This window comes from Colias philodice, chromosome 28 (genome assembly GCF_061535455.1).
Source record: "Colias philodice isolate Cphi_HAF_F1 chromosome 28, ilColPhil1 Martin Lab GWU primary, whole genome shotgun sequence".
Classification (NCBI taxonomy): domain Eukaryota; kingdom Metazoa; phylum Arthropoda; class Insecta; order Lepidoptera; family Pieridae; genus Colias; species Colias philodice.
Window position 1 is genome coordinate 3,898,770 of NC_143113.1, and position 19,813 is coordinate 3,918,582.

General features: G+C 33.5%; 1 protein-coding gene across 6 annotated transcripts in view; it reads left to right on the forward strand.

Annotated features, from left to right (window-relative positions):
- The first annotated feature begins 430 nt into the window (after positions 1 to 430).
- LOC149476289 (uncharacterized) overlaps positions 431 to 19,813 on the forward strand; it is a 31,253-nt gene continuing 11,870 nt past the window's right edge. For 4 of the 6 annotated variants that reach the window (XR_016317863.1, XM_089712137.1, XM_089712141.1 and 1 more), the window contains exons 1-8: positions 431 to 633; positions 11,578 to 11,678; positions 13,349 to 13,496; positions 16,253 to 16,434; positions 16,839 to 16,910; positions 18,152 to 18,237; positions 18,883 to 18,983; positions 19,514 to 19,658. Coding sequence is in view for 5 of the 6 variants with exons in the window: in XM_089712137.1 (XP_089568263.1) it covers positions 11,586 to 11,678; positions 13,349 to 13,496; positions 16,253 to 16,434; positions 16,839 to 16,910; positions 18,152 to 18,237; positions 18,883 to 18,983; positions 19,514 to 19,658 (827 nt within the window). In the remaining variant the exon portion in view is untranslated. Of the gene's footprint in view, positions 634 to 11,577; positions 11,679 to 13,348; positions 13,497 to 14,402; positions 14,908 to 16,252; positions 16,435 to 16,838; positions 16,911 to 18,151; positions 18,238 to 18,882; positions 18,984 to 19,513; positions 19,659 to 19,813 lie in introns of those variants that run through there. The other 2 variants (XM_089712140.1, XM_089712142.1) reach the window with 2 other exon arrangements.

The following is a 19,813-nucleotide window of genomic DNA, read 5'->3' on the forward strand; positions in this document are numbered from 1 at the left end:
AAGATTTAACTTTATTTAATTGTAGTCCAACCATTAATAAAGATCAACATTCATCTGCTTGTTTATAAACGTGTCTACTATATAAAATAATGTTAATACATACCATGGTTAATACCATAAAACTTTGGAAAACTTTGATTCCGAACAACTGCCCATTACATACATACAAACGCATAATCGTGTAAAAGCTTCATTCACAAACATGTGACTTTATAGTCTATCAGCATAGCAATAAAGATCATTTTCTAATAACTCCACCGTAAGCTTTGACAACACAAATGCAATAACAGCTTACAAAGAAAAATGGTCCTTCAGTGTACACGTTACGTTCTAAATTTGGCGGCAAAATTGACAATCATGTTCGTGCACATTTTTTTTTCTGTCAGGTAAAAATATCTCGATTCCTTATTCAGTCAAAATGCGACGCGCTACAGTATTAGTATCGTCCGTGAGTTTCGTTAGTTTTAAACTGTTTTAAATAGATAAAGTTGAATAAAAGTGTTAATAAAGTAGTTATCGTTACAACAATATGGTGGCTGTATGGATGTAAGCTATCGTTTGTGATTAAAGTTTTAAAAAGTTTATGTGCAAACTGCAAAATGTTCGAGTGAACAGGATTTGTGTTGTTTTACGGTAAATAATTTGTTGTTTTATAATTATTATTGTTAATTTGATGAATAAATTAGTTTTAAAACTTTCTTTTCGTTTATACCTTGATTTTAAAACTTTAAGCTTCATGATTTTTGTGTAGCGGTATAAGTTCGCGTGGGTGTCGTATAGTAATAGTGATGTATGGTGTTTTATCGATAAATGATTGATTTACATTTCACGCAATTAAATGTGGAATGCAAATTTACGTTAGTCAATTTGAATTTTAAGTAAGGAATTACAAGTGTTTAGTTAGTGTTTTCTATACATTTCCAAATTTATTATTTCATTGTACCTACCGAATCATAAAACGAAACTAGCAGTGTGATTACTACGTTTACTTCATGCTTAAATGTAAATATTGAGTTGTTATAACTGTACCGTAGAGGTAAGATGTAAGATTGAAGCCATAAAGATTCACAATCTCGTTGGTATCAAGGAACAAAAGCGTTCATTTGTTTCGATCCATTAACATTCCGTCGTTGGGTGTCGGTCTAATTCTCTTCACGATATGACCTTAGTTCTATTAATTGAATTGGTAAAAGTATTTGGATTATCTTCTTATTATTGCAGTGTAATTTCTGCAATAATGTATTAGTTAATAAGAATCGCAGGCGCATATTCCTTTGAATTGTATAAATTGGCTATAAAAATGTTTTGTTCTCTGGATTAGTGATCCTTTTTCCTCGTTATAGTTTTTTTGTGACGACGCAAACCTTTTTTTAGGAGTGGCAAATAGCAGGTATAAATAATATTTAAAGTAGATAGTTCCATTTTATAACACAACAAAATACACTGAACTAAACTAAAATCGTTTTATAATTTGAAAGTGAATATAATATCATTGGTTTTCTGGGTATGTTTTATAAGTAATTTGTAGGAGATATTGTAAATTGTAATGGCATGGCATTTATGTGTCTTTGGGATATAGGCATCTATGTATGTAGGGATGTATATTTAAACAAAGCATTATAATCATAAACATAAACAGTATTGGTAGGTAGCAGTGTCAGAATCATCATTGAGATAACCGAAAGTCTAAATCGTTATTTTAAAATTCCTAGCTCAAGTGTTTTCATTCACCCTCAGCATTCACCAAAGCTAACTTGAATCAACAAAGAAATGTGATACCATGCCCGTCATCGCTGTAAACAGTTAATAAAAGAAACTTCTATATTCCGAGTCAAACAGTAACCATAACGAGCGGAGTGCGTGACAGTGAATGCTTTTAGATACAGATCTGGCGTTGCACGTGATTCCTCTTTTCTGGAATTCCCTAGTCGTGATCAACAGTCGTAGATTGATTGGACGCACTCAGCATTGTCACTCGATTCTTGCGTAACCGTCGTTATGTACCTACATTGTTTCACAAATAATTGTTGGAACTTGGAACATGAATTTGACGAACAGACCATAAATTTGAAGTTAAGTAGTTTGTAATGAGCTCTTATCGTGATGATTGCGTGGCATCGTCTTGTGAACTTTTTTGTTTCAATAATAAAATTGACAAATTGTAAGTTAGATCCATTGTGTTGAAAATTCCCAGTTGTTGATACACAACAGTACATAACAAACATACTAAAGGTATTTATCTCTAAATGAAATTGATACTGCGTGAGAAATGAGCAAATAGTCTATTTCTTAAGAGTTTTGGAACATATTGGCCAATATTTATAAACGAATTCATTTATTGCTAGAATGAAATTTATTCACTTTAATACGTAACCTAGATATAGTCGATACAGAAACTGGATACTCTACATAGAAGAATATTCTTCATTTTTCAATTAAAGAATGTAATGCACGCTAAGTATTTTAACATAGAATAACAGCGCGTAATTCGACCACAAAGGCCACATGTCAGAAGTTCCGAGCAAAATGATTGATATAAAGCTGCTCGATTAAACAGGAATTTCTCCCACAGTTATCGTATGTAAATAAAGCCATATTCATGCGAAAGGTATTATATTTTTACCATTTGAAGTTAATAAGTGGCTCTTAATCTTGGATGAAAACCAGCATTGAAAACCAATCAACGCAAGTTTAAGCTATATAATATTGTTTCAAACGAAAATAAGAAGAAATAATTATTAAAAATTGTAGTTTATAGGTATATAAATAAACAACTGATTGGGAAGAGGATCAAATTTTAATCTAAAAATTTGTTAGAGCCACTCAAAAGATGCAGCAGAAGCCCATAAGTAGATATATAAAAACAACCCAGTGCTTTTAAGCTTTAAAATTGAACTTAAATATAACAACATTCACATATTTTATAATACATAGGTAATAGGTAATGAGATCAATTTTGTCAAGATTTCTGGACGTAGAAATGGTTAAACGTATATTTATTATTTTTCACATAATTTTGCATTAAGTAGTTCATAAAGTAACTAGCTTTTTATTAATTAAAAGCTTAATATAGTCTTAATAAGTATGAGAACGAGGCGTGTTACTTAGCGCGGAACTAATTGTAAGGTCAATGACATTAATTGCTTATATTTATCGATACATTCTATCACATCACCATGGAGGAGTTTTTATATCTACACAATAACAATAATTTTGTAAATCTCAGCAATACTGTTTAAAGTCACCTAAGACACAGAAATTTTGGTAGAAATGGATTGAATAATCAAATCAAGTAATACAAACACGTGATTTATTATTTTAAGTAGTTATATGTAAAAACTTAAGAACACACACAACAGTACAGATTGAATAAAATACATTAAAGAAACAGTGACTTTTTTTTACCATTTTGACTCCATCAAAAATCAACAACGCTCGGCATTATCCGAAATTAACGAACTTTCGCACAAGGATCCTTTGAGAAGGGCCTTAATATGGAGAATTAGTGAATTGACCTTTGACCCCGGCCACCATGTATCATATATGTACCATATTTTTAGGGTTCCGTAACCAGAGGGTAAAAACGGGACCTTATTACTGAGATTTCGATGTCCATCTGTCTGTCCATGTGTCACCAGGATGTATCTCAAGAACCGTTGGCACGGTCATAAGCAGGATGGGTATTTTTTTTGTAATTGGTCTTAGCTGTACAGACACGAATCCTTATAGACACGAATCCGACTCGCACTTGGCCAATTTCTTATACGACATGCCGTCTCCAGATGTCGCTTCACCGAATTACGCATGCAAGGTGCATGCAGGGATATTTTGACGATAACTTTCACCCGAATAAGCATGGATAGATTTACATATGAGTACCCTGAGAAAATATCTTGTAAAACATCTGCATCGTCTTTTGTTACACTGTTCATTAATGAGCAGCTTATTTAGTTAGGCCTCCTATATGCCTCCTATTATCCTATATCCCATAGGCCTCCTATGACGGTTTAGGTCATAATCCACAAAGATAGAGAACTACATACCAAATATAGGTAGTGTGGATAACGTATATATATATCTATATATAGAAAAGTTAATTTGAAAAGTCAAATATGTTTTGTTTGAAGCTGGAGGTCCATTAAACCAAACGTGTCTCTGTTGTTCCGATAAACGCTTGTGGACAGATGTATTTCACATCTGCTGATTGATTTTTTACCTTCTGTGTCCTTAGCATTGAGGACTTTAAACTATTGAATTGAAGAATTATCGGAATAAACATAAGTAATATTAATCAATAATAATGTAATAGTCATCGGATTATTGGAACTAGGTGGTATCATATCATACAATGAAATGGAACAACTAGCCCGGCGGGACGTGAAATAACGTTCATGAAGAAGTACCTTCTGTATTAAACTTTCATTTCTTTAAAGCACATACAGCTAGAACTAACAATAAAACTGTCGACTTATTTTCATGAACATCATAAAAAGATATAATGACGATACCACAGACATATATGTATTAAGTACATGTCTGTGGACGATACTTACCCAATATCCTAATAGTACATTATATATTTTATTGAAATTCTTAAAAACAATATCATGCCTATATCTTAATAGTATTTTACTCATAGATCATGCTCTATTAGTGATACGTTACAATCCATTGAAATGAACTTTAAAACATAACTCCATGTGACATAGTTCTGCCAATTGACTCTGTACCGTCACGAGACAATTCCTAATCATAAAACATAACTGTCGCATCCCACGCGGATGGTGAATTAAGAAAGACTTGAAACGTATGTATGTATGTATGTACCTACGATCTGCATTGTGAAACGTATGTATGTACCGACAATCTACATACTGACCGTACTCTTTGGAACACAAGTTGTACTATGAAGAATGTATAATTATTGATACCTAAAGCTATATGAATTGGAGCAAAATCTTATTTATATTTATCGAAATTCTATTGTGAGTAATGTTCGCTTATACACAGGGCATGTAGGTACCTACCGCATTTTAAATCTAATGAAATAATGAATAAGCTCAGAACAAACAATGTACTTAATTTAAATATAAAATATTGTTTTTCCTGCAACTTAAAAATTGAGTATTATTTAATTTAAATTTTATCGATAACACTGCATCGGTATCACATTACTAAATTTTTATTTTCGAATTGAAAATCGTTCCATATTTTAAAAGGCATTGGTTTTATATGATGCAATTTTTAATTGTTTCCTATGCCCGTAACTATGTAAAAACGAAATCCTTGTACATACAGAAGTACTTCAGGTACATACAGAAATGTAATTTTGCAATACTAGGTTTATAACTGGAAAAGAGAAATATAAAAAATAAATAAATAATACACAAAACGAATTTGAGATTGCTTTGAATGTTCTCAATAATAATAAAAATTGATTACTATAACGAATTACAAGCAAATATTGTTGCAAAAGCTATTTAATTTAACTACTATGACCTTTAAAATACAGCGTTACATATTGTATTTTATTTTTATAACTAGCTGTGCCCCGCGGTTTTACCCGCAGTGCTCCGCTCCTGTTGGTCTTATCGTGATGATATACATATAAATTGTAGCCTAGCCTTCCTCGATAAATGGGCTAGCTAACACCGAAATAAGTTCTCAAATCGGATTAGAAGTTCCTGAGATTAGCTCGTTCAAACAAACAAATAAACTCTTCAATTTTATAATATTAAGCATATAATAGATATTTAAATAGAAAGCAAGACATAAACATTGCAATTTGCATGTAGTCATAATAAAACTGATTTAGTTTGTTTGCCTGAACGCGCTAATCTCAGGAACCATGGGTTCGATTTGAAAAATTATTTCACTGTAATACATATGTATATATACGCTATAGATATGTACATAATATATATTATGTACATATCATCACGCTGTCCATTTTTCGAAGATGGCTATAATATATCATCACGCTAAGACCAATAAGAGCGGAGCAATGCGGGTAAAACCGCGCGGTACAGCTAGTAATTATAATAGGCGTGTTTAAAACAATAAGAAAGCTCAAATTAATGGTTCAGTTTTAACTTTCTCTGACCTCCGACATGAGAACGTAACGAAAATTATCACTATTGTTGAAATTCGCCATTTATACAAAATGGACGTATCTGTGAATGAAGTCACGTTATTTTAATATCTATAATGGTGATAATTGACAGTTACTTCGTCCCGGTTTTGCTCGGTTTTAAGGTTTATCTATGATGAAGTAAATCGAGGGCATTTCTCTGTAAGCTCGTACGGCTCCCATGCAAAGGCTGTCCTGGCAATTTTTGTAATATTTTACAAAAAAAATCGTGTTCTGTTTGAGAGGAAATTAACTTTTACTGAATTTATATATATTTCTCGAGTTATTTAACGATTTTCCAAGAAATCCTGACAGGGGACTGTGTCTTCTTTGGTAATTCAACTTCTATTCTATCATTTCTTGACTCTTACTTACGTAGATTTTAAGAATTGTGATGAGTTTATTCTATGGTTATTTACTTTGTTATTTATTAAGAACTAAATTTACTTTTTCCCTTGTTGAAAAGTACGTACAAAATATTTTAGAATTTTAGAATGTCCAATTTTTAAATTTAAATTAAATAACTGAGTCCTTACTATGTTAACTCGATTAAAAGTCTAGATGGACAAAAGACTAGGTACAATTTCTAGAAAGCCAAGCGTTGTGTAATTTAGTTAGGTCACAGTTCAAGTCACGATTTGGCCTAAGTCTGTACCTATTAGACGTAGTGCTGTGTGTTTTTTCGAAATTAAACATGTTGGTTGCTAAAATACTTATGTAGGTAGTTGGAATTATCTCACCCCTGAGATTTGAAATTCAAATATTGTTTACTAGCTTACCGCCCGCGGCTTCGCCCGCTTTGTCTAAAACCTAATAAATTACATATATATAGGTACTAAAACCTTCCTCTTGTATCACTCTATCTATTAAAAAAACCGCATCACAACCCGTTGCGTAGTTTTAAAGATTTAAGCATACAAAGGGACATAGGGACAGAGAAAGCGACTTTGTTTTATACTATGTAGTGATGTCAAATGTGAAATGTCGTGTACATAGGAAGGTCATACGCAATTAGAAAGAAAGAAAGAAAGATCATTTATTTGACTCCACAATAATAACAAACACAATTGACACAGAATACAATACTTAATTATAATTAAAACAACACAACATGAAACAAAACAATACAAGTATAATAAATTAAAGAGTAAAATAAAATAAAATGAAGCCGAAAAGTGGAGCCAAGTCAGGTAGCCACTCAGCATAAGTTGCAATATAGTTGCAACGCTGATTTTCAGTGGCCCCTCTCAATTACTATAATAAGAAGTGTTTTCGTTTTTAAAATAAAGCTAAGACCAAATTAACATTCCTTAATCGATGATAAAAAATGTATACAATAGTAGATGTATTCTTAACTGAAGGATCGAATTGGAACTTTCGGTATGCAGAAACAATTCATTACTTGACCTTTTGCCTTCAGCCTTCTGTGCCTAACAAGATAAAGCCACTTTTTTTCAAGTATATTTTGAAAAGAAACCACTCATATCAACATTCGAATGGACTATAATAGTATAATAATTGTAGTAGGTATAATAGACTAGAGTAGATCATTTTTGAAACAAAAAAAAATCGCAGTCGGATGAAACCCATTAGAAAAGGAGGGGAATATGATAAAAATGTAAGGAAAAATAAATTACGGTCAATCCGAGTTTGGGAAGTGGGAGGGGAGAGCTTTTAAGAGAAAAAAATGGTCTCTCTCGATTTCCGACAAAACTACAAGTCCTATAGAAAAAAGTTCAATGGCAAAGTTGTAGGTAATTAAAAGTTCTACAACTTTTGTATTCACAATTTTTTCACATAACCTAAAAATTTAGGTGAAAAATTCAAAAAACCAAGTTTTTGGTCTTTTATTTCTATCTACTTCAAAATTTATTTTTTTTCTACGAAATTTGGTGGAAACTTACATTATTATGTCCCAAATACACTGTAATTTATTTGATTGAAAATATTTATTTTTTCGCCTTATTTTGAATTAATACCAAAAAAACAACCTAATTTTCAATCGAAAAGTCACCCGTCAAAATATCAGCTTTTTTCAAAAACTTGGGGTGCCTTTTATTCATTGAAATCTCTACTTTCATATGGTGTAAAAAAAATAAACACCACCATAGTAAATGTTCTCAGGAAATGCATACAAACAGTCTGAAAATTAGCTTTTACTAAATCAGACACACTTCTCGAACTACCTGAAATGTTTTTATCGACATCATTTTGCTTTTGAATATGCTGTAAAATATTAAACTTAGAACAGATAATTATTTTTCTTTTGAAGTATTACCGAAAAGCCGATACAAGAGAAGATATAGAGTTCAAGAAGTGTGCCTGATTTAGTAAAAGCTCATTATCACACTGTTTGTATGCATTTCCTGAGAACATTTACTATGGTGGTGTTTATTTTTTTTTACACCATATGAAAGTAGAGATTTCAATGAATAAAAGGCACTCCAAGTTTTTGAAAAAAGCTGATATTTTGACGGGTGACTTTTCGATTGAAAATTAGGTTGTTTTTTTGGTATTAATTCAAAATAAGGCGAAAAAATAAATATTTTCAATCAAATAAATTACAGTGTATTTGGGACATAATAATGTAAGTTTCCACCAAATTTCGTAGAAAAAAAATAAATTTTGAAGTAGATAGAAATAAAAGACCAAAAACTTGGTTTTTTGAATTTTTCACCTAAATTTTTAGGTTATGTGAAAAAATTGTGAATACAAAAGTTGTAGAACTTTTAATTACCTACAACTTTGCCATTGAACTTTTTTCTATAGGACTTGTAGTTTTGTCGGAAATCGAGAGAAAACATCTTTTTCTCTTAAAAGCTCCCCCCTCCCGCTTCCCGAACTCGGATTGACCGTAATTTATTTTTCCTTACATTTTTATCATATTCCCCTCCTTTTTTAATGGGTTTCATCCGACTGCGATTTTTTTTATCTTTTCATTATTTTCAAAGGCTTCTACCCCAGTCTATAATAATTCTTTAAGATCAGAGAAACAGATCTATATTTTCATTCCCACGAAAGCATTGTTAATCAACCTTGCTTTGCCTATTAAAATATTGTATTTAGACTACAGATAACCAATATCGATGCTCTTTATAATATCACCTTGACTCCATAACCTAATATAATGTATTACGTCATCAACTTTCTAAACGGATAATAGAGACCAGAATATATGTACCATGTACCATGATGTCGAAGCAGTACTATTGCCAGTGTGGGAAAGTGATGGCGCTAGACGAACTATATAGCGCTGTCCTTTTTCCATACTGGAAATAATACTGCTTAACATGGTAAGGAGCAGGTAAGTAAATATACAATGGGTACCATGTGAACTTTTTGCAATATCACAAAAGATATCAAAAGATGGCTGACTTATTATCTGATAGTTTTCAATTGTGTTACTTTGAATTCGTGGGTATATTTTTTTATAAATACTGCGGGTAGAACGTGAAACAGGTAGATCTATATGAATGTGGCTTTTTGGTTGATTTGTAGGTGTTTGAAAAGAGTTTCTTCCGTAGTAAATAAATTCTTTGAAACGTTTTTATTATTAGAATCTATCTATTTATTGAATCGGTGGTAAATGGCAAAACTATCATATGACCTTTAGTATTACATTATATGTTAATATGTGGTTATGACGATTCAAAAGTGCTTCTAGAAGAAGTCATATTGAATAAACTAGGTGCGTGCCGCATTTTCATCTACGTGGCTCCGAACCTGTAGGTCTAAGCGTGATGATATAATATATAGCCTCTTCCTGTAGCCTTCCTTGATATATGGGCAAAGATTTTTTCAAATCGGACCAGTAGTTCCTGAGATTAGCGCGTTCAAACAAACAAACAAACTCTTAAGCTTTATAATATTAGTATCGAAGTATAGATAAATGTTTGAGTTTGAGTTCCTATACTGAACCCACGAGGTTAATAAAACCATAGCATACCTAAGGCATACTAACACGCTCTTCCGGCCATCTGGGTGGCTACATCTGCCGTGTTTTGTCCATTTTTGTATGAATTTCATTCATGACATTTTGAGGGTCGATACCCTTTTAACCGTGATCGAGAAAGAAGGTTAAGTCAATTGCCTAGTGGGGTATGATGGCACAGATGTCGTACCTACTAATATTATAAATGCAAAAGTTTGTATGTTTGTTACGCCTTCACGCGAAAACTGCTGAACCGAGTTTCATCTTGAAAATCCCACAGGAACGCGAACGGTTTTTCTTTGAAAACACGGGCGAAGCCGCGGTCGGAAAGCTTTCATATTACATATTTTATTGATAGATTTTGATTGTGGAAGTAGGTGATTACAAAAAAAACTAGCAGTGAGTAAGCATATCGAATATACGATTACCTAAGTTTGAAAAAAAAGCATGATTTTATTGATACAAGTTTAAAAATTCGCACTAAAACAGTCCGGAATTAACTACACCTGCCTCAATCAATCAATAAATTAACGAGACTATTACAGCGATGACGTAATCACATAAACAATTAAAGATGTCGGATCAAGTTGACATACAACTTACGGGCACTGACCGTGTGTTTATGGTGTACCTACGATTGACTTATGTACTAGCATTATTACGATAAGATTTATTTGTGTGCTTATGTTCTACTGTAGCTTTGGATTGTGGCTTTTTATGCAGTTAAGGTAATTTCGACCGTGGCTTCATTACGGTATGGTTTACTTATATGCTACAATGCGAAAGTCGTTTTATAAATGTACATTTTCAACACATAGGTACTCGTCTTGTTTGATTTAAGAACTGAATTATCTCATAATGCAAATATGTATGTATATAAATATTTTCCATCTATTTCATCTTTCACATCTCGCCCCGGATTGGCGTGAAAGGATGCGGGTTCATAAGTCCCGCCTCGTGATCGAATTTTTTCTATTCTAGATATAAAATTTTATATTTTCCATCCTAAGTTTCCATCTATTCCATAGTGAGATATATATATTGATTAAAATAATATAATTTATATTTTTAAAATGAACTAGCGGTCCGCCCCGGCTTCGCCCGTGGTACATATATACGTTTTCTCTACATAAAAACCATGCTCGTACTTCAAGGAATATAATAAAAAAAGAATTATCGAAATCGGTTCAGCCGTTCTCGAGTTATGCGCTTACCAACACATTTTGCGATTCATTTTTATATATAAGACTAGCGGTCCGCCCCGGCTTCGCTCGTGGTACATAATATTTACGTTTTCTCTACATAAGAACCATCCTCGTACTTCAAGGAATATAATAAAAAAAGAATTATCGAAATCGGTTCAGCCGTTTTCGAGTTATGCGCTTACCACCAACACATTTTGCGATTCATTTTTATATATAAGAATATAATTTATTATGTTTTAGACAAAGCGGGAACGAATTTACTACAAACAGCCATAGACAAAGTTATTTATCTACAATTGAAAATCTTTCAGCATCCACGATGGCGGAAGTGACGTCATCTCGCAGCTCGCCAGCGCCGGAAGCGTGTCCCGAGTGCGATACGGGAGCGTCGGTTACTTCCGATTTGCATAAGGTAGTATTTTATTTTATGACTAGTGGTCCGCCCCGGCTTCGCCCGTGGTACCTACATGTTTAAACTATCCTATCTCTCAAGTTGGATCGAACTGCACATGGTGTGCGAATTTTATTATAATCGGTTAAGTGGTTTAGGAGTCCATTGAGGACAAACATTGTGACACGAGATTTATATATATTAAGATAAGTAAATTAATGGTATTTAATATTAGGTAATAAATTGTATCAATTATGTGTTGGCAGATGAGTTCACAAAGACGCAAGTTCGTCTGCTATACAAAAATATTTTTTCAATTCGAACTGAGATTGAAACAACAGGTTTAAGAATATATTCAAATGTTAGACTGCTTTGTGTATTCTCAAAAATCTAGAAAAGTTCTGTATTGATTTTGATTGCACTCAATCCGAGTGAAGATGTTCTAATATTTTTCTAAATTTCATATCGATGTAATCAATGTTTTTATAAATCTACACTAATATTATAAAGAGGAAAACTTTGTTTGTTTGTTTGTTTGTTTGTTTGATTGTAATGAATAGGCTCATAAACTACTGGACCGATTTTAAAAATTCTTTCACCATTCGAAAGCTACATTATCCACGAGTAACATAGGCTAGGTTTTATCTCGGAAATCCCACGGGAACGGGAACTATGCGGGTTTTTCTTTGAAAACGCGGGCGAAGCCGCAGGCGGAAAGCTAGTCTTTTATAAACATCTACATTTAAAAAAAGGAAAGGAGATTATGCATATAGGTATACATATTACGTTGTATTTACTCCACTTGCTATATTTATTTCCTAGAGATTTCTAAATCCTTAAGCCTTGAATCCACTTGAGCATGCTCAGGCGAATGAGCGGCTCATTTGGCCGAGCCGCTCAAGTGGAGACGCCTGAGCATGCTCGGGCCGCGCGTGCTCAGGCGTCTCCACTTGAGCGGTTCGGCCAAATGAGCCGCTCATTCGCCTGAGCATGCTCAAGTGGAAACAAGGCTTTAGGTAGCCTGGAAGATATTGCTATTTAGTGATAAGCCATTTGTTTATATAGACTAACGCTTTCCTTTGTACTCATTTCGATGCTTTTATTTTGTGTATTATAAAGTGTCATTGTGAGATTAAACTTTTATGAGTTCTAATATTAAGATGTTTATGTTTGTCCGCTAATTTCTCCGAAACAACTATCAGTATTGTTAATTTTATTGCTTTTTATTTAGGTACTACTTCTACTAAGGAAAATACAATACATATACACGGACTTACACCGGCAGGTTTTGAGATAATTACGAATACTTCAAATAATGTGAACTGCTTTGTAGTCATTGAAGTTAAAAATATATCTTTATGACAATATTTCTAATTGGTATTCATCTACACCACCTACACTAATATTAGAGGAAAACTTTGTTTGTTTGATTGTATTGAATAGGCTCATAAACTACTGGACCGATTTTAAAAATTCTTTCACCATTCGAAAGCTACATTATCCACGGGTAATATAGGCTATATATTGTCACGCTAAGACCAACAGGAGCGGAGCCACTCGGGTGAAACCGCGCGGCACAGCTAGTTCATTATACAAACATTACATAGCTGTAAAACTATTGAAAAGTGTAGAAGTAAATATCTTGTATTTCATGTCGTAGCTAAACCAAAAATAACGTCATTTCACTATAGTATCAAGTGGCATGCACATGCAAGCCAGCCGCACAGTACGCATGCGCGGACGAGCCGGGCCCGCCACCGCCCGCGAAGACGGACACGCCGCCTGCGCTGCCCCCGCGCCCGCCGGCTAGTGTGTTGGCGACTAACAGACGACATAATGGTGAGTTTGTTAGTAGGTAAGTATGAATGTTGGAGTCGTAATTGTGAGTTCGTTAGTTAGTAGTTTTCAGGTGCTATGATGAACACTCTAATAATATACTTTGGTAGGTTATTAACCTATCCACGTAAATGTGTTGGCGACTATCAGGATACATGATGATGTGATAGGTAAAGTCTCGTGTTGGCGACTAACCGGAGCCATAATCATGGCATACATACATTAATCACCAGGGTTATAACAACATGTAGCGAAGTTGCATCAATACAGCATCTTATTCTTGGCGGAAGAGTCACAGGGAAGAGTGACAACATTTCATCAACATATTCTAAACAGTCTCGCACTGTCTGTTGATGAATGATGTCTAAAAAAAGATGTCTATTGTCTGTTGATGAATTAAACTATTTGTCGAGTTAAAAATTAGAATTTTTCTTATGCAACATTTACCACAATAGCCGCTCCCGCCTTGACAAACATTATAGGTGCTGAATAGTATTTTTAATACGTACCCATAAAACTTAATAATATATTTAAAAATAACAATAAATTGTTTAACAATCTGCATCACTAGCCTTTATGTAAAATGTCTATTCAGTGACATTTATCTGTAACATTGAAAATGCAAACAAAAATCACAAATTTATGCCTTCCGTTTGCTCCATTTGTAAAAAGATGTCACACTGATTTACGCAAAATAAAATTTCACATACATTCAGAACAGGTGTCCAAAATTCCCACAAACCTTTATCAGGCTTTCAAAAGTAAGAATGTTACTGTAACAATACTATTTACCTGTTATTTTTTTTAAATGTAGTCTATAGCTAAGGTTTTATGTCAACGTAATCCCTTTTTACCTGATGTAATGGAGTACTGCGCCTGCGCGAAGCAGTCCCATTGTTGTACTCTACATAACCTAGACGCGTCTCCAGTGCTAAATAGTAAATAATATGTTAATTACGAAAACAAATACGAAATTATAAAGCAGTGTTCGGAAATTAGACTGTCATTTTTTTAAAGCATACTCCAGTTGGAATTACGCTCTATACGTTTAAAAAAAAGTGATATTAGAAAAAAAATTGACGTTCTTTTTTTTTTCGGATAATCAATTGTCAATTTTATAAACAGCCAGTACATTTAATTACGGAATTGTTTTTTTATAAGCAGTATGTGCCAAGCGTAGTGTTTGCGTGTAATATCGATTTTCCGAAAATGGCGCGCGTTTCGAATTCGTTGTCAGATTTGAATCGGAACTTTTGACAATCGATATTTATTGATGTTGTGTGTGTATAAGTGTGTGTTTGTGTTATGGTAACTTTTGGTATAATGCAAGTGTTACAATATCAAGTGTCAACACCACAGTCAACTATCGCCGCTGACGTAGCTCAACATTATGTGCCGCCTCCACCGTATTTTGGTAAACAACATAAATATAGATTGTAAATTAATAGTTTAAATTTCTTTTGTTTATAAAGCTAACTTCACACATGGAAGTAGTTTTTTCAAATATTATCTATCTATGTACAAAATTTCAGCTAAATCCGTTGAGCAGTTCCGGGTTGAAAGCATAACAAATAAAAAAGTATAAAACAAAGTCGCTTTCCCTGTCCCTATGTCCCTATGTCCCTTTGTACGCTTAAATCTTTGAAAATACGCAACGGATTTTGATGCGGTTTTTTTTAATAGATAGAGTGATTCAAGAGGAAGGTTTATATGTATAATAACATCCATTAAATAGTGGAGAAGTACTGTTATTTTTTAGGTTTCTAATGTGATGCCGTAAAAAATTACATTTTTTGGAAAACGCAGGCTGAACCCTACGAGTTTTATCAAAATAATGTACTAAGTATTATACACATTGAAAAGGTCTACAGAAAAGTCCGCGATGGTATATGTCTATCTCTTATGGCTAACCCACAATAACTTTTTTTTGTCATTTACTTTTTACGACAAATAATGGCTAATTTTCGATGCGATTTTAACCAATACAGCATTAATCCTTAACCAATTAAATACCTTGAATACATTGTTCATTTAATATAGATCTATATGGCCCTTTACACCGTATGATTTAAGTGAATATTTTCGAAGATATTACAGATTTAAAAATTGCGGGACGTAGCATTTGCGGCGGTACCGGCCGGCCGCGCCGGGCCGCTATGTTTTTTAGACAACGTTCACAGTTTTTCTGTAGTGTATTAAAGTAGAATCAGCATTGCACCCGTGCGAAGCCGGGGCGGGTCGCTAGTAACAAATAAAAATATGATGTTGAACCTCTATATATATTTCTGTAACTATAATTAACATTACAGCCCATTTATTTAGCGAAAATTATAAGGCTTTACAACCAGTTTCATATCTGTTCTGTAAAGAACAACAATAATTACACATTTCTTGTAAAAAAAAACATACATACGTACACCTGTATATACCTATGTATGTAATTTTAGTTAATTTGGTTTCAAAGCTTTGCGTAAATAATTAATATACCCACGGACGACAAACTCGTGTTAGTACATATTATTATATTTTTCATTAAAATTCTTTACAATTTTTGAAATGAAAACTTATTTAGGCGGCTACGGGAAAAAATCTTATAGGTTCGCTATACGCTTGTTTAACCGAAACTTTAGTTAAAAGTTTTCATTTTTATCAACCATTATTATTTTTTACTGCTTATTTTTTCTAATCTTCCCTGTGATTATTTTATAACCATATATTATTTTTTATCAATACATTTATCCATATATCCTCGCTTCCAGCGCCAGTCGGCTGCACAGACACGCCATGCCGACGCAAAAAATACGCCTGGTGGTGTTGTGGCTGCGGGGCTCTTGCAGCTGCGCTCGGCGGACTGCTAGCGGCACAGCATATACTGCTGCGGGCGTATACAGCCTCGCCGCATCATTTGGAGACTGTTCCCGCTGCTGTGCCTGCTGCTATGGTAAGTGGAAAAAAATCGAAAAAAAAGACAAAAAATATCTCAAAAAATGCTTCTGAAACACACTTTATCATGAAAATGAACGGTTATATGGTGAGGTTTTAAAGAAAAAGTTAAAAAAAGAATGTTCCCATACACATTATACCAAAAATAAACGACTAAAATAATGCTTTTGCTACAGACAATATCACAGAATGAATATAAGTGTGATATTGTGAAAAAAAAATGCTTTGTATAAGTACATGCAAAAAATTGCTAAAATGATGGTGCCTTCGAACCTCGCTTAAAGTAACAAAAAAAAAACACAGTTAAACAATCTTCTCTCACGAAAATTCGCTATATTTTTTCATGTATTTATGTATAATATAATAAAGTGTATAAGTCTAATAAATATATTTTGTCCGCAGTTGGTGCTAACAGGCGTCTGCATTATGAGTCTGGCCCGCAGAAGAAATCGGTACAGCTATATGGTAAGAAAAGTATGTTCGATTTACATTTATTGGCATGATTTATCGAAATTTAGCATGCATATGGATATAATAGCATGATGTAAAAATTAAAGGAAAAAATAACTGATTGACTGACCGAAACCCAGTTTTTTTTTGATTGCATTACAAATATGTTTTGAAGTTTATAGGTTATCACCATAGAAATCTAAATAACAAGACACTAGAAGTCGTAAGCGTGCGTGACCTTGTCGCCACTCAGGTGATTTGCACATCACCAGTGCATTCGTCACTGTTCAGTTGCTCTGGAGACGTATGAGTGTACCTATACATGGTGTGTTTCAGCAATTCCCATTGCGGAAATTCTTCCACAAGTTGTAATTATACTTATAAAGGAATAATATTTCATCGGAAAATATTTTTTTTTAGAAATAATGCCGTTTTTTCTTAAAATTATAGAATATTTACAAGTATTACGAGTGTCACCATAGTAATCGAAATAACAATGAATGACACAGTCGACCATTCTTATTATCACGTTTGTTCGTATTGGAGCAAAAAGTCTCATATACTTAGGGATGTTATTCTAAAATAAACCGTAAATTCGTGCGTTAGGATACATATTCAAAAGCTTAATTTAATAGTTAGTTAAGTTAGTTTTCACTAAAATCAAGCTGTCCAATAAAAGGCATAGTTTACTTGTGTGTACTGTTTAGCTTTCGGTTTGAATGTGTTGATTTTGGCGACAGCGGTTTTCATACGAATTATGACATTATAGCACTTCTATGTGTCTTGTTATTTAGATTTCTATGGTTATCACTATAAAGGAATTTTTGGAAATTCATTAAAAGGATATGAAAGGGGTGGAATAATTATTGTGAAATCGGTAAATTTTTAAAGTAAATCGAAAAAAAAGATGAATGTAGTTCATGCATGCATTAATATGATTTTTATTGATTTTTATGTTAAAAACAAATGAATTTTACTTTTATTTTAAATTTTTGTGAAAACAATTTGCCAAGATAAAGTTCCTAACTAATATGTATTAACAGAATATTTTAGCATTGGCTCCAATAATCGTAAATGAATCATTTCAGTTTGAATATTTTTTGTTATTCAGCAAAAACTACTGTATTTGTAACATGTTAGAGGAAAATTAGCCTTTACAATAATACACATAAAACACATTATTCAATCTACAATACTTCACAAAATTGCCAAACCAAAATAAACGTTATTACTATGCAAATAAAACACATTTTCCCTTATTCCAGATCAAAGTGGTCGGCGCTTGCTGTCTCGTGTGCGCGCTCACTTGTGTGCTCGTTACAATAACAACTACAGTTATACATATGAATAAGTGAGTATTTTTTACTATTTTTTTTAGTCTGAATTCATATTTTTTATAGACTTAATATGACCGAGGATAAAGCTTATCAAAATTTTCTATATTAAGTTGAATTCAGGTCCTGAAACTGGTTAAAAAAAATCCATTCAGCAGTTCCAAGACAAACGAACTAACAATCGGATACTTAAATTATAGTGTGTCTGTTTATTATTGTGAATGATATTTTAATAATAACTTATCTAATGATCCAATTATGTAAATTTTGTAATTTGTTAATATTATTCTATTTGTTTTCAATCTATGTTTATATCTGTAAATTACAATATCCTCTTACATAAAAGAAATATTTCGCTGAAAACTAAATTTTAATAACAGCGCCATCTAGTACTAAAACACGTTACAACATTTTTAAATTGATATTATTGTGATTGCACTAATAATAATAATTGTAAATGGAAGGCACACACTCCTGAATAACAGTCTTTACTATTTTAGGGACTGGGGTGGCTTTTCGTTTTAATGATTTTATGCAGAATTTAGTTTTAGTTTTATGGCATTCAAATGCTTTATAAATATGAATTTATAAAGAATAGAAAAAAATCGTTCCCGCTTCTTGATTTTATGCAATTAAATGATTTATTTATTTATTTATAACAGGCTCCAAACTCTCAAGTATTGTGAGTACACTCGACTCACGCGCACGTGTTCCTGTTTCTCGATATCGCCTGAAGCACAGCAAGCGGGTATTGATGATGATGGTATGTATTATTTACGAAAACTTGAGCTCAAACTCAAACTTAAGCTCATACTTATATTTAAACACAAACTTAAGCTCGAACTTGAACTCCAACTCAAACTCAAAATCTCAAATTCAAAATCCCATTCTTCTCCCATTCAATATTTTTCCGAAAATGACAAGAAATGTTTACTATGTATTCTAACACGCTTGTATTAGCTTCAACTGTATGTTTGTACTTTCAACTGGATTTTGAACCACTTACGAACAGATAATTCAAACTTTGTACTACAAGGATCTGTCACAATACAATAATATCATGTGTTTAAGCGTGTTTTTGACGTGACAACGTCTTATAATTCGATAGCCGGCTGCACGCACGAAAAAACATGACTCATGCGGCGTTACCTCGCCCTGAGGCGTTCCATGTAAGGCTTGAAGTGCAAGCGAGAGCGCGGAACGAGCGACAAAGAAGCATAATCGGACGTTGTCACGTTCAACTATCGTCAGTAAACCGACTTTACAGACAACCAATTTTTTTTTAATTTTTAGGTGTCCGTTGCGTATTCGAAGGCGTAACCGACTGCGCAGTAGTACACGGCGCTCTATACTGGTGCCTGCGGGGGGTCTTCGCGCTGTCTGTGACCGCTGTGCTCGTGTGCATATTTAGTTGCATGCTCGCGTATCAACTGCTGAGGTGAGTGAGTGTGAGAGGGAGAGGAGAGGGTGAGAGGGAGAGGGAGAGGAGAGAGGGAGAGGGAGAGAGGGAGAGGAGAGAGAGAGAAAGCAGAGAGGGCGAGGAGGGAGAGAGGGAGAGGAGAGAGGGAGAGGAGAGAGGGGGAGAGGAGAGAG